This window comes from Neurospora tetraspora (genome assembly GCF_033439725.1).
Source record: "Neurospora tetraspora strain CBS 560.94 chromosome Unknown B0H65scaffold_9, whole genome shotgun sequence".
In the NCBI taxonomy this organism is placed as follows: Eukaryota; Fungi; Ascomycota; class Sordariomycetes; order Sordariales; family Sordariaceae; genus Neurospora; species Neurospora tetraspora.
In genome coordinates, this window is record NW_026944391.1 from 483,793 (window position 1) to 499,212 (window position 15,420).

At 52.8% G+C, this 15,420-nt stretch overlaps 3 protein-coding genes across 3 annotated transcripts; 2 read left to right on the plus strand and 1 right to left on the minus strand.

The window, feature by feature from the left end:
- Positions 1-1,118: 1,118 nt before the first annotated feature.
- On the plus strand, positions 1,119-3,194 carry B0H65DRAFT_512487 (uncharacterized protein; the record flags this gene model as incomplete). The annotated part of the gene is made up of 1 exon (XM_062828576.1): positions 1,119-3,194. One exon carries the CDS (start codon positions 1,119-1,121, stop codon positions 3,192-3,194), a length of 2,076 nt encoding a protein of 691 aa, XP_062676967.1.
- A 684-nt stretch (positions 3,195-3,878) lies between these two features.
- B0H65DRAFT_436109 (protein phosphatase) lies at positions 3,879-7,229 on the minus strand (the record flags this gene model as incomplete). Its single annotated transcript, XM_062825222.1, has 1 exon — positions 3,879-7,229. One exon carries the CDS (start codon positions 7,227-7,229, stop codon positions 3,879-3,881), a length of 3,351 nt encoding a protein of 1,116 aa, XP_062676968.1.
- A 2,436-nt stretch (positions 7,230-9,665) lies between these two features.
- On the plus strand, positions 9,666-11,931 carry B0H65DRAFT_332834 (glycoside hydrolase). Its single transcript, XM_062823527.1, has 2 exons — positions 9,666-10,034; positions 10,086-11,931. The coding sequence occupies exons 1-2, from the start codon at positions 9,857-9,859 to the stop codon at positions 11,789-11,791; spliced, it is 1,884 nt and encodes a 627-aa protein (XP_062676969.1). The 5' UTR covers positions 9,666-9,856; the 3' UTR covers positions 11,792-11,931.
- Positions 11,932-15,420: the final 3,489 nt, after the last annotated feature.

Sequence of the window (15,420 nt, forward strand, 5' to 3'; positions counted from 1 at the left end):
GTGCTTGTAAAGTTGGGCTGACAGTCGAGTGATTCACCAAGCTGTCAAGACTCTTCTTTTATCTCCTACAACCCGGGGTTTCTTTTCAATGAAAACAAAACCTGAGCCATTGAGGTCCTCATGGACCTTAGTGTAACACCCCAAACCTTGAATCAGCTTCATCCCGAGTATTGATACTGAAATACTATACTCGGGAGCAGAAGAGCCATAACAGGCTTACCACATACCATCTATTTCTGACCCTCGCCTGTTTTTCTGTGATAGGATTCAAGGAGGCCGAGTGGCCAAGGCTGTGGTCTAACTGCAACGATTTACGGCCAGGGTTTGCTTTTTCTTTGGAATATGGACTGGAATCATCGCGGAGGACAAGAATACACCTTCAAGGAGGCATGATATCTGTTTGAAGTGGGCAAAGGCATTCCGAAAAACACACCGGCACACCGGATTGCATCTCTAGAATGTCAGTTCCAGGTTCATATCACCACATCATTCACAGTTGTTCGGGAACCTGAAGAGCGAGTGCTCTGGACATCCATCCAAAGTAAAACGCCAAAGAGCTGTAGCCAACCAAACGAGAGGACAGCAGCCCAACCCTTTTCTCTTCACCTTCCAACTCATCCCAATCTAAACCTTCCCTCCCCTACACCCGTGATGCACACAGCACCCATTCACCTTTCACGACGACCTTGGAAGATAAATTCTTTCTGTCCATAGTATAATAAGCTTGATAGCCCCCCAGTCTGCAGTCATTTCTTTCCCCCCTTGTTCTTTGTAACCCGTATATTGTCGACCATCACCTACCCACTCTATAGTGTTCACTCAGGCCTTTCTCACCACCTCATCAACCGACAGTCACTATTCCTCAGCCGGAGTTCTTGTCATATCACCATGGACTCAACCAGCAGCCACTATACTCAAATTGAGTGTGCTGGCACCAAAACAAAGCCGCAGGAATCACAGGAAAGAGGGGCCCAAAAAGACAACCTTCCCATCAGGGATGGGAGAAGCGCTTTGGCAAAGTCCAAATGTGCGACACTTGCAATCGGAGAGCACCAGACTTTCTTCTCCGCTGCCGAGTTTGCCCCTTCTATGTCTGCAAAGCGTGTGTCTTTGCAGACATGCTAGAGGGGGACGGCAAGCATTTCGTTGACATTGCCGAAACGGACTGGAGTACAATTGACACGGCACCGAAGCGCACGACTAAAAGACCACGTGCTGCCGCTCGCTCTCAGCCCAGCAACCCGGACACGACCTCTTCAGTCTCAGCCGCCGCTTCACCTTTCACTCAACATCAACCTCGACTACCATCTTTGCGCGACCTGTTTCCTCCCGAATTCTTCCAACCCCCCACAAGTGCTACAATGCCACGCCGTCAAGCGGGTGGAGATGAAGACGAGGACTACATGCCAGACGAGGAGTATATGCCTCATTCTAAAAGGCACAAGTCGCTAACTCGAAGAGCTAGTCAAGAAGAGCTATCAGCTACCGACTCCCAGTATTCTGAGTCACAAGGTGATCTCGAACTTGACGAAGCTTACACTGCCGCTAGTTATCGTCCCAACCCGCGCAGATCAGCGACAGTTGCCTACGATCGCATCAGCCAGACCAGTCGCACCTCACGACAACCTCACCGCGTCGAGCAACAACAGGAACTTTCTCACGGCCAGCAAAGTGAATCCCGTCGCAGTTTGCAACAAAACCAGTCCGTTGAAGAACAACAGACCTCTCGCAATCGCGTTACATGTGAGGTCAGTCGCGCTTCACGTCACGTTCACTTCGCCGGACCACAGCAGCAGGATCACCGCCGTGCCCCGCAGAGTCAAATCGCCAGCAACGTTCCCGTCAGACCTTCCCCTCTGAGCAACATGTCTCTACTCAGGGATTTCGAACATCCGTCGACTGAGCTCACTGCCGCATCTGGTCGACCCGTTCGCGGCGCAATGGCGAGGGCCCTGGACCGTATGAGCAACCAGAATCAGGCCGGCAGTTCATCCGCTGTCAATCCCGCCGAGGAGGACTTCAGATCCGATGCACCTGGACGACCAGCGAAACCCCCCATCTCCCGCGAGCAACAGCGCAAACAGAACTTGATCATGGTTCTTTACCGCAGCATTTTCGACTCCAAGCTGAAAGAATTCCCTTCCCTCATGACCTTCCGCCCCATCCCCGACACCTGGCAAGAACCCTCCTCACTCCGCGCGGCCAGTCCCGCTCCTCCTCCCCCCAACACCCCCCTCAACCTCAACAACATCCCCCAACGCGCCGAATTCGACGCCTTCCACCAGCACAGTCTCTCCTCCACCCTCCGCATGCAAACCCCCTACGGCGGCCCTGCCGTCCCCGTCCCGCCCCTGGGCTACGAAAGCTACTCGTTCCAAAACTACCCCTCCACCCACAAGACCAACGACCATGAATACTACTCGACAGCAGCGAACGACGTCTTCGGCCAGGCCGTCCCCTCGCTGCGCACCACGCCCAAATACCACCCGACCAACGAGATGACGCCCGAGGAGACCCAGCGCTACCACAACGATCGGCGGCTGTTCGTTAAGATGAAGGCTGCCTGGGTTGACAACGACAAGGTTCTGCGCCTGCGCGAGCAAAAGGTGGATGGAGACGCGCTGCAGACGCTGTGGGAGGTTGCCCAGGTGTTTAGGGCGAGAAACCCGGTTAATCCGAGTGCGGAGAGTGTGAAGTGGTTTGTGGATAAGAGAGATGAGATTTCGAGGCCCAGATCTCAGAGTCAGCGCCAGAGCCAGAGTGCCCCTGCTGAGGAGAGCGGCCACGATAACCTCGAAGACTTGGTCAACGCGGCGGCCGCGGCGGAGGAGCTGGAGGTAGTAGGGCCGGAGCCTATGGACGTTGACGAGCCGGAACAGCAAGAGGACGACGAGGAGATGCCGCAGCAGGCTGAGAACGATGAAGAAGACGATGATGATGAATATGTTGATGTTGACGAACTGGCACCGGCATTCAGAATGCTGCAGCAGCTGGAGCAGCAGCAACAGCAACAACAGCAGCCACCAGCTGCTTCGGTAAGCCCTCCTAGCATCCACTCCCAAGACTACGACGCCGACGTTGACACTCCTTCGGAGACACAGAGCGAGATTGAAGATCACGAGAGGCATGAACGTGCGCGTTCTGAGCGGGCGCAAAGCAAGGGGAGGCTCGGTATCAACGACCTCCTTAACTAGAGAGAGTTGCCCAGCAACAACCAAGTATGACAGGTGTCATACTAGTAGGTACTTAGTACCACTTACTTTCCTTTGTCTTCAACTTGCTGGGTTTTTCTCTTTTTTCTTTTCCTTTTTTCACCATTAAAAGCAGCAGAAGTTTGTTGCTTTACGTTACTTGCTTTTGCTTGGGTGTGGGGCGTTTGTGCTTGTTCATCAAGATACCCCCCTTTTTCTTCACCATTCTGGCTTTTTTTCTTTTTTTTCTTTTTTTCTTATTTTGCTTCTTTATCGAGGCATACCGAGGAGAGATGACAGGCCTAGTAAGGGCGACATTAGGAGTCAAGAATGCAAATGGAGGCATGTTGTCGGGAAATGGAGGGGTGATGTAGGCAGGCGGTAAAGAATGAAGGAAATAAGAGAAAATATGGCTGTTTGTACCTCTTTGGTGCCTGCGTGTTGTGGCGTGGTGTATTGTTGGTGTATTGTGGGATTATGTACCATGATTGTATAAGTATACGTCTACTTGGTGCTTGCCGTAAGGATCGATATAACGAGCGTTATACGGCCTACAAGGAACAAATAGTGCATCAAACCAAGTGATTGACTCAAACGGACGCCATCTATCTCATCGTTATATTGTTACATTTTTGTCTCTAAAGTCCCTAACATCATCTATAGTACAGAGCCGAGTGAGTTTCTTCTTCACCTCTCCTCCGGCTGCAACACCTCGTGCCCAACATCAATATACTCCCCTTCTGCCTGCTCCTCACCTTCTTCTTCTTGCTGCTCATGCTCAGCAAACAACCTCCTCCTCTCCGGTCCGCGCTTGATAAACTCCACCGGCTTCACCACAATCTTCCTCATATGCACATTCACATCCGCCAACTCGACCGTCAACACATCTCCCACCCTCATATTACTGATCAAGCTGAACCCAGCCAGGTTCTCCAGATCAATCTCGGCCCACAGATCAAAATAGTTGATCCGGCCGCGCACGCACGCGTTCTGCGCGTTGACGACCGTGTATGTGAACTTCTCGGGGACCTGACCCTTCTTGCCCTCACCGAACCGCCACGCGCGCACCAGCGCCTGCAGGATCAGCTCGTTGCGGCCCTCATTGTTGGCCAGGTTCTTGGCGTAGCGCTCGCGCACCCGCAGCTGCGGGAATACCTTATTTTCGAGGTGGGAGGCGGTGAAGGGGAGGCCTAGGCGGGCGGCCTGCTTGTCGTCCATGGGCGGCTTGAGGTTGTACTTGTCGAATTTGCGGATGACGAGCGACTTTTGGGACTGGCCCTGTTCGCTGCTTCTTTGGCGCTTGTGCTCCTCAAGCAGGGCGGCCTGGATTTGCCAGTGGACGAGCAAGTCCGAGTAGCGGCGGAGCGGGGAGGTGGCTTTGGTGTAGATGTCCACGCCCATGGTGTAGATGAAGGTGGGCGTGGCGGCGATGTCGTGGCCGCCCAGCAGGTTGCGCAGCGTGCGCCTCTCCTCGAGCGAGGGCTGCTTGCCGGCTACCAGCTGCGGGTAGATGACGTCCTGGGTGTAGGCGCGGAGGGCTTCCTCGTTCTGGGCGGCGAGAAGGTTGGTCCGGTAGGGGATCGGGATGCCGCGCTCGTAGCACCACAGGGCGGCGATCTGGTTGGCTGTGCCCATGAGGTCGTCCACGATGGGGTGGAGGCCGCCGCTGACGGAGTACTTGACGGAAATGTAGGGGTCGTTGGTGCACGCGAGGAAGCCGCTTGGCGTGTGCTCGATCCGAGCATTCTCCAGCGAGAAATCAGCGCTGGGCGAAGGGAGGAAGATCGGCACGCTTCCCTTTTGGATGCGGACCTTGTGGATGGCGGCGGCGAGCTTCGAGAGGATCTCGAGGTCCTTGGCATTCTGTTCTGACAACTCATCCGGCTTGGTCATCTTCCTTGTCGGCGCCTCGTCCTCGGCAGACGGAGGGGTGCCAACTTCCAAGACGACATCGGGAGTCGAAACCTTGGGAATGCCTGCATCCACGGGCCCAACCGCAGTCGCCACATCCTGTGGGGTGATGTAGACGACATCTCCTATCCTTCCTGGGGTGATCTTATGGTCAAGAAGGGTTCCTTCTTCGTTGAGCCTCGCACTGAAAGTAAGAGAAGGCCGACCGGGAGCCAAGGAGAACTCGGCGACAACTGCTTCATCTGAAATCATCTTGTCCACATGCCCTGGGAGGTAACTGGTTTGGGTCATGAGAGCTGCTCGCTTAGCTAGCGGACTGTCCGGTCTGATTCTCGACGTCGGGTCGGCAATGTGTACATGGATCCAGTACTCTCCCTCCTTGTCTGTTTTCTCAAGCGAGACACCATCGTCGATCTCTTTCGCATTTGGCGCGTCGATGCAGTACACAGTTGAGGCGGAGAAATCCTGGCGGAGGGGAGCAAGTACGTCTTGGGCAAGCTCAGCTGGCTGTTGCTCCTCCGGGCTCGGTAGTAAACCGCCCGCCCGGTTGACCTGAAGGCCTGGGAGACGGAGGCTATGACGGGCGTGGATTTCCCAGGGCATGAGCCAGCCGATTTCCTGCAGGAAGGTCCAACCCACTGTAGCGTCAAGCACGTCGGTATCTTGGTATCTATTGAGGGCACGCAAGACGGCGGCACCAATCCATTGGTACTTTGAGCTCCGTGGGAAAACATCCGAGGCTGCCCACATGTGAATAACGCCGATGACAGTCAAGGCATCCTGAGACCAGGAGTAAGTTGAGGCCGGTAGGACTCTGGTGGTGGGACCGAGCATTCCGTGGCTCGACCACTCGCGCATTTTCCGGCTGTGGTCGATGGCCAACCGAGCCTGCTTCAAGACGGGTTCCAGCCTATCATGTTCCCTGCGTGACTTGCGATCCAGGAGTTCGGGGCTGTAGTGGTCGCGCACCATTCTCTCAACTCGAGTAACGTTATCGACATCGGACGTAGCGGCAACGTGAAAGATGATGGAGCTTGGGCCGGCGGTCCCTTGGCCGAGTGAGCGGAAGAAAGCATCTTCGAATGTGAGGATGTTGTAGACTGCGTACAAAGCGGCTGGGGGGAAACCGGTGGATGACTGCTTGAGCTTGGGAGGGAGAAGGAACTCGGCAATCTCACCCAGAGTCATCAACTTCTCTTCCTCGGGAAGATGCCGATAAGGGTTGCTCAACCGTTCAATGTTGTTTTGGAAGATCTGTCGGGAGGCGTTTTGGAAGTCGAGCATCTTGGTGATCAAGCCGGCACCGTGCTCACGGGTCGGGCCTGCACGGAGTTTTTGGAGCTCGACCAAGATGGACATATCACCCACGGTCGAAGGCAATGCATCAATGACTGGCTGCAGATCGGCAGGGTTGGTGATGAACTTCTTGACGATGAAACCGGATTTGACGTTGGTGCTGGCAAACCACTTGCCGGTGACTGCGTAGAAATGGTCAATGCCATTGAAGCTTCCCAAGCAGACGGCGAGAACACCAATATTCCAGTCCTCGGACATGAGTTCCAACAGATCACCGGCTTGGACTCGAGGGGTGACCTGAGTATCGATCAGATCTTGATCATCGACCTGAGCAGTGGCATTGTCATTGTCGATATTCTCCATCTCGAGCATGTGCTCGGACCGCTTTGATGTGAATGCGTTGATGGGCCGGTCTGGGAGTGCGAAATCCGACGGGATAGAGTTAAAGGGTTCTGGATTCTCAGCTTCCCATTGCTTCAGCCGTTGTCGAATGGATAGCTTTGCAGATTTTTTAGTTTTCTTTGGTTGACTGTCTTGGAGATAGTGCAAGTTCGGTTCCAACGGCAAAGCGAAGTCCTCCAGAGCCTCATCTGATATCTCTGTTCGTATCTTCCTGTCGAGTAGCGACGTGGAAGTGGACAGACCTTGTCGCCTTTCGTTGTTGTCCCATTGTCGGGTCGGCCGTGGTGTTGTCGATGCTGGCCACGATGCTAGTGACGACAGCGATGCAACTCGGGCCTTCCGGGCATTCAGAGCAATGTGCTGCCCGGACTCTTTGCGGGAGAGACATTGCCAGCAGACATATGGCTGGCGGCCAGCTGAGCGCATCATACTTGCAGCTCAATTTTTCTGTCGACAGATATTGAATTGTTCGGTTTCGAAATTTCTTAACGCGGGTGTGGCGTTCCCCGCGCCAATGACTTAGCAGGTTGCACGCGAACTCGTGTGACTTTTTTGGCCCATTTGGCCCATTTGGGATGTCCGCACTCATAACCCTAACCCTGCATAGTCCGGATGGCGATCATCATTCCATGCTGATATCAAACACGGCCAGCCAGCTTTTTGTGACATGCGACAGCTCAAAGGTCAGCACATACGGCGTGGATGGAAACGGGAATAGAACTTGCTAATTTCATGGCCTTTGAAGTTGGAGAGGTACCCGTTTACCCCGAATTTTCCACAAAGGTCTCGATTTCTTGGTACTTCTTGGCTTGATAGCCGATAATCCTTCTCCATTGTTTTCATGGGGTCAGCCTAGGCTGGAGTTGATTTTTCGCGAGATGAGAAACACCGGGGAAGGTCCAGAGAGAAACAGGCCATGCTATTCCCGATGTTGTGAATTTGCACGTGCCCCCAGTCCCCTCTTCAAGTCCTGTTATCACAAAAACTGGAATCAGAGCAGATGGCCAATGGCAAGTGGAGAGTGGAGTTGCTCTTATGCAGGTACGAATCCACCCGCTGTTTTGGAGAGCTGGAGAGAGGGATCCGCATTGCCCAGGAACCAGACCCCGCCTCTGCTCCTTTCCCTTGTGTTTTGATATCTTTTTGCTTTGGCTCCCTGGCTTCACAAGGCTTCCATGAAATCCTCGATTGCGTACGGGGTCTTGAGATATGGGGTTAGAGCGTACTCGTTCGTGCACTGTATTCGTCAGCAGCAATATTAGCGGATAAGTTGCCGATGTGACATGTCGAGCGGGAGGCTGTTTGGGTTCTGAGGGATCTCTTTGGTGTTGTTGTCAGTCAGGCTCGAGAATTCGAGGTGCAACATGATTTGTTTATACACGCCACCATTTGTTTATACATGACGAACTGTGCCCTTTTGCTTCTTCTAGATCTCAAATGCAGCCAAGATCGGGAACATTTACCACACAAACTGTGGCTGTTTCAACTGGCCACGACGGGCAACTTTGCTAATATCGCTTATTTGATTTCCCAAGGCGCGTCTCTTCCTGGCTCACATCGGACAACCATCAGCAAATCCCTTGATTTCCTGGCTATTCCGCACTTGCCACTGCTGGTAGACTTTGTGCCATTCGCGGTTCCTGATTGGCCGTCCTGTCACAATGTCACTGCAACCACAGCGTAGCGTACCTTCCCGCTGGGCGTGCTGGGCGTGCTGGGCGTGTCTGTGTGTACGGCGTGCCTGCTTATTCTGTGCCTTGACCTCCTTTTTCCATCATCTCCCTCTTTCCCACACCTTCTCAGTAAAGTGCCCTCGCTAGAGCTTCGCCAATTTACCAACACCACCACCACACACCTCCAGACCCTCGCGGCCAATCCACTCTGTTATTTCGCAGGATGCCGTACTCATATTTGGAACGTCGCCAAATCATAGAGGCCAAATTGGTTCAAGATGACGGCGTTCGTGATTGCACGCACCCGGTTTCCACGTCCAGGTACGAGGCACAGGTAGTACCGTGTTTGCCCATGATGCTGCATATCGGGCCTACACAGGATCGTATACTCCTCTGTATAGATGGACGTGATTGGTCTGCCCACTAGTAGTCGTCCGAACATCCTTTCCCGCCTCGGTCCTCGGCTGGTCGTATCTCATCACGGTCTTATCTGAACAAGCCAGCCATCCAGTCAGCACCACCGCACCAGCCTGTCGAGATGTTGCATGGAAGCAATTCAGAGGCATGAGGAAGAAAAAGACGGTGTCCAGGGACTAGGTGTCGCCGGTCAAAGCTCTCGCTCTCTAATGAAGGTCCACCTCCAAGGGTAAGAGTCGTATCCACCACTCGCCAAGCGCGGGCTCACCGTCCACTCGCCGGACAGGCTGACGACAGGGATGATCGGGGGACCTGAGAAGGGCAAGGTCGTCTCCGATGGGCGACATGGCCAAGGACCGGACAGGAAAACGAGGAGGACGGGGAGGATGGGGTGGCCGGTGGACGAGGAGGATGGATCGAGGTTGTGGCCCCCGATAGGTACCTCTATGCCGTCGAACAGATGCCGTGGCCCGGTCCGTTATTCGCGGACGGCATCCAGCGCAGTCGTCGCAGTCGATTGCTCAGGATGGGAGGATGGGTCTTCAGCACCAGGAACCACCAGGAACCAAACTCTCTCAGGCTAGCGCTCAGGGGTCCCATGGCGACCGTGACGGACGAACACGAACGGCGCCAAGTTAGAAGCTAACCAAGTAAAAGTGGCTGCCACCAACTTCCACCCTCCCCGGTCCTGCAATGGGTATTATAATTACTGTCGTCTCTCCCGTCTGGCCCGATCTTTTCTTTTGCCTCCCCTTTCCCTTCCTTCACCTGCCCATCGTGCGTGTTGATATTCAACATCGATAGCCTCTTTTGCGCTTTCGATCTTACACTCTTTTTTTCTTCACCACACCACCGCTTCACTCTTTTAGCGGGCATTCGTTAATCAACGCACGAATTACCATTCTGCGAAACACCTAATCACCACCGACAAAAAATCACACAAGGAGCAAAGCAAAGAACATCAATATGAAGGGAACACTTGTTGCGGCCACCGCGGCCATCCTCGCCGGCGGCGCGAGCGCGCACAGAAATCACCACCGTCACCTCCACCAGCCCTTGTTCGAGAAGAGGGTTCACAACGAGAGCGAGATCTGTGTCCCCGGCTGCACCACCATCTGGACCACCATCACTGGTCCTGCCGGCCGTATGTTGACCTCGAAATAACTTGACAAAGAGAAACTAACATGTTGCGCAGTCTACACTCCTCCCGCCACGGCCGCGCCTGCCACCTCCTCGGCCATCACCACCAGCGAGGCCCTGCCCACTCTCTCCTCCTCGATGGGCTTCGCCAACACCTCCTCGATTGCGGTCCCTAGCACCACCGAGGTTGTTGTGGTCCCGACCACCACCTCCATGGGCCCCGTCACCGTCCCTACTCCGATCCAGCAGACCTGCGCTACTCCGGGCACCTACACCTTCCCGGCCACCACCGTGGTCCTGACCGAGACCAAGACCGTCTGCGGTGCCTCTTCCACCGTTGTTCCTAGCGGCACCCACACTCTTGGTGGTGTCACCACCGTCGTCGAGACTGCCACCACCGTCGTCTGCCCCTACGCCACCACCAAGACTGCCGAGAATGGTGTTGTTACCAGCGTCGTTGAGATGACCACCTACGTCTGCCCCAGCGCTGGCACCTACACCATTGCTCCCATCACCACCACTGTCACCGACAGCACGCCCGTCACTGTTGTGGTCCCTGTTGTCGAGACCTACTGCCCCGGCATCTACTCTGCTCCCGCCGTCGTCACCACTGTCACCGAGACCAACGTTGTTGTCTACTGCCCCTTCACCTCCGTTGGGGATTCTCCCGTTGCCTCCTCGACCCAGGCTCCCGAGCCCACCACCTCCGTGGCTGCTCCCGTTGTCTCCGTCGCTCCTCCCGTTGTCTCCGTCGCTCCTCCCGTTGTCTCCGTCGCTCCTCCCGTCGTCTCCGTCGCTCCCCCTGTCGTCTCCGTCGCTCCCCAGGAGCCCTCGAGCACTTCTTCCGCTCTCCCTGTCGTCTCTGTCGTCTCTTCGGTTTCCCAGGAGCCCTCGAGCACTGTCGCTTCTTCTTCTGCCGCCCCCGCGCCCACCGCGCCCACCGGCAACCTCGGCGGCAAGGGTGACAAGTGGGCCATGACCTACACTCCCTTCACCCAGGACGGCCAGTGCAAGAGCGCTGCCGACGTCATGACCGACGTCAAGTCCATCGCCTCGGCTGGCTTCACCACCCTCCGTGTCTACTCTACTGACTGCGACACTCTCCCCAGCGTCGGTGCCGCTGCTGAGGCCACTGGTCTCCGCCTCATTCTCGGCATCTTCATTGGCACTGTCGGCTGCGACAACGGCTCCCCCGATGTCGCTGACCAGATCGCCGCCATCAAGTCCTGGGGCCGCTTCGACATGGTTGACCTTGTTGTCGTCGGTAACGAGGCTCTCTTCAATGGCTTCTGCACCGTTGGCCAGCTCAAGGACCTCATCTACCACGTCAAGTCTGAGCTCGGCAGCGCCGGTTACTCTGGTCCTTACACCACCACCGATGTCGTCTCTGCTTGGCAGTCCATGGACGTGACCGACATCTGCAACGCCATCGATGTCGTTGCCTGCAACGCTCACGCCTACTTCAACGCCAACACTGCCCCCGAGCAGGCCGGTACTTTCGTCGCTGGCCAGCTCGACATTGTTGAGAAGATCTGCAACAAGCCCGGTTTCGTCATGGAGACTGGCTGGCCCACCGCCGGTGAGTGCATTGGCAAGGCGTGCCCTGGTTTCGAGCAGCAGGCGACCGCTCTTGCCGCCATCAAGCAGGAGATGGGCAAGAAGGTCGTCTTCTTCTCCTTCAGCGATGACCACTGGAAGCAGCCTGGTTCTTGCAACTGCGAGCAGCACTGGGGCTGCGGTCAGGTTTTCGGTGTCCTCTAAAGCGTGAACAAGATATCAGGATTGTATAAATGAAGCTGTTGGATACGGTTGGATATAGAGGATGTTCTTTCCCATTCTCCCATTCTTCTCTTTCAGGATTTGTGTCTTGATTTTGGAGTAATAGGAGGGCGGGGAAGAGGTAAATAAATGGACACTTTTTTCAAACCTTGCACGTCAAAGTCAACCCTTCTGTTTTCTTGGGCCCTTTCTCCAAGTATATATATATAATACGTTTCCTGTACCGTCCTTGTCATTGTCCTTGCTCTTCAGAACCTGTGCATGTGTATATATAAGATATATATATACATTCAGCGCGGTCGATCAGTCATTCAGTCAGTCAACTCTGAGATCAACATACGATCTGATCTTCCCCCGCGTTGCAGACGATCGTCACGACCGATCGTCTTGTCCTTCGCATCCCTCAACGCGACAAGGGGAGATGTGCAGATCAGAGTCCGGGGAAAGGACATACTATGTACACATACCTACACACACACCACGGGCTTCCCTTCCGGAGTTGGCTGGCTGGCTGGGCGTACATACATACACACTTACATATGGAACCTCTCTTTTCTCGGGTCTAGACAAGGCAAAGGGGGACAAGATTATGGAATCACGATGATGCATGGGAAATCGTCTTCATTTATCTTTTACTTTACTACAGTAACGATCAAAAAATACTGTCCCCCCCCCCCCCACCTCCATGCATTTGCATCAACCTTCCCACCTACTTCTAGTCTTCGTTTTAACCCTTTGTAACTCCCCCAATTTCCAACCAAAATGGGAGTTCACAGTAACGTTTTGGTCAGAAATTCAAGGACTTTAGATTGGTACTAAAATCATTTGCCAAAAGTTGAGTGCACAGCTACAATTGCAACCCAAAGTTGAAGAGTCTTCGGGTAACAACATCATCATCATAATCATTTTTCATATATTTTTTGAAAGGAAAGTGACTTTCATTCTTTTAAAATTGATAAAGTAAGAAAAGTTTAATATTTTAACTATTTTAGACTATAAAATGCTATTTTAAAAGAGGTAAAACTACTTTTTTCTCAAACTCTTCTCACCTTGCAATGACAAAATGATCAAGTAGATAAAGCATCCAACAAAGATCTAAACTTCAACACTATCGAATATGTTAACGTGTGGCTAGTACTGTGCCTTGTAACTGCCTTGTACTACCTTGTAGTATAGAAGGCTAGTTGAACTATTCCTTCTACGGAATCAGTTGACTCAGTCCCCACAGAATGTACTAGAATACAAGAGGTTTTGCCACTGTATTCTAGAGTCTTATAACTTAGCTAGCATTTCTTCCAGACTGATTTGTCATCACAGGATTCAACAGAAGCTTCTAGATGCTTAGTGTCCATGTATATAGAGACCTCTCCTCTCCTTCAGTTCGTCACTCCTTAAGCAAGCAAGCACAAGTCAAGCAATACAATATAGTCTTTTCTCACAGTGCAGAGTCCACTGTAATCTTCTGTCTTGAGAGCAGAGTCCTCTCTAAGACCTCTTTTACAACATCCTTTTATTGTACTTGCAACTACGCTGCTTCCTTCAGCATTGCTGTCGTACTTCCTACCGCTTCCGCTCCGCTCTGCTACAAGTGCATAGTTCACTGTAGCAACCTTGTACTGGTGCTATCATTATAGGCCAGTCAGGGCACCGCAGGAAACAGGTTATGAGCCCGGGAAACAAGAATACCCGGATTCAGCCTATCGATTCACACTTCCAAGTCACGATCGATTCTTGACCCCTTGGCTCTGTACTACAGGCCAACCTCCTATCTCTCTTCTCGGCAAACAGCACTGTACTACAGGCTGTAGACTGCTCATCAACTGCAAATAGTACTGTACTACAGACTATTTTCACTGGTCCCTCAAGCACCCTTCATTATTGCAGTGCTATAATGGATCAACCGACTGAACTAATGGATCATACTGCAGCTTTTCCTGCAGAATATCCAAGCCTGAGCTTACAAGGCTTACAAGCTCAAATTCACAACCTTGAAGGCCAGCTTCAGCACGTTATTTCGCTGCTACAACAGAACTTGGCTGCTCAACACTCTTCTCAGACTCAACAGACTCCTCAAGCTGAACAGCCTCCTCAAGCTGAACAGCTTCCTCAAGCTGAACAGCCTCCTCAAGCTGAACAGCCTCCTCAGGCTGAACAGCTTCCTCAGGCTCAACCAACTCTTCAAGCTCAGTCAACTCTTGAGTCTCCTACACCTACCTCGGAGCCTATTACAGCTCCAACGCTTTCAGCACACCTCGGAACTGATTTCAGCGCTCTTACTACCAAAGAGCTTGCTAAACAGTCACTCCAACTTGCTGAAAAAGAGCGTCTTTCAGGACCTGAAAACTACAATCAGTGGTATCAGGCTATTTCTATCCAGTTCAGGGCACTACAAATTCCTGAATTCCTGGAAGACCCTGACCGAGTTAACGCCTTACTATCTGATCCTCAGAAGGCTGCCTTGTTATTGACCCTTCGGAATACCTTAAAACAGGGCCCCTTATCTACTATTGCCTTCGAAACGGACCCTGCAGAGGCTTACAAGCGTTTGCGTATGCAGTACGCTCCCAGCCAGTCAACCCTCCGAGACTCCCTATATAAGGAGTTTCACTTCCTTAAGTTTGATGGATCTACTACTATAGTAGAATTCAACGCCAAATTCAACACCCTCGCGAGCCGACTTGCTGGTCTCGGCGTTAGGATAGCGGAAATTGACCAGATCAACCACTATTTTAACGTGCTAGAAAGCCACTTCTCTCAGTGGGTAGAGCGTTGTAGAGGCTTGCTGCGGCAAGAACAATGGCTCTACAACACAGAAGGCAAGATTACTAAACTAAGCCTTCTGTACTTCCAGGAAGACCTACTAGCTGAGACTCGGAATTCGACTACCACGACTTCTCAACAGCTGTTAGCTTTGCAAGCTAGCTATAAGAGAAACCACAGGTCGAAAGATAACAACAAGGCTAATCATCAGAACCCACGGTCTACTAAGAGGAAGGATCAAGATATTAAGCCCTTCAGCCAGCCGTCTGCTAAGCACACTAACCCTCAAGGCAAGCAGCAAGGCAAAGGCACTAAGAAGAAGGCCCAAGGAGAGTCCTTCAACATTGAAGGCACTGAGCAAACAGCTTCTAATGAAGCTTTCACTATAGGCTATAACCTTGAGTCTGGCACTATATTCGGAGCAGACAGTGACTCTGAATTTGTAGCCACCGAGGAAACTCCTGAATTCAGCCACCCAACTATCAAAAACAACAGCCAATGGCTCTTTGACACTGGGTCTACAGTGCACATCTGCAACAACAAAACCCTATTCTCGGACCTACAGTTCTCTACCACTCTAGGCACCGTAGGGACCGGAGGTGGTCCTGTAAAGCCACTGGGCGTTGGCACTGTGAAAATCGAATTCCTCGCCGGCTACAAAGATAACACAGCGGTTTACAGCTCTATATCACTCACAGATACTCTCTATATTCCTAACTTCCCGCTGAATATAGTGAGTGGCCATAGGTTGTATGCCTCTGGAGGCACCTTAATCAAGGAAAAGTTATACACAGCCTCCCGGAAGCTATTGGCATTGCTAAACTTCCAAAAACACGGCTTCTTCTTCACCA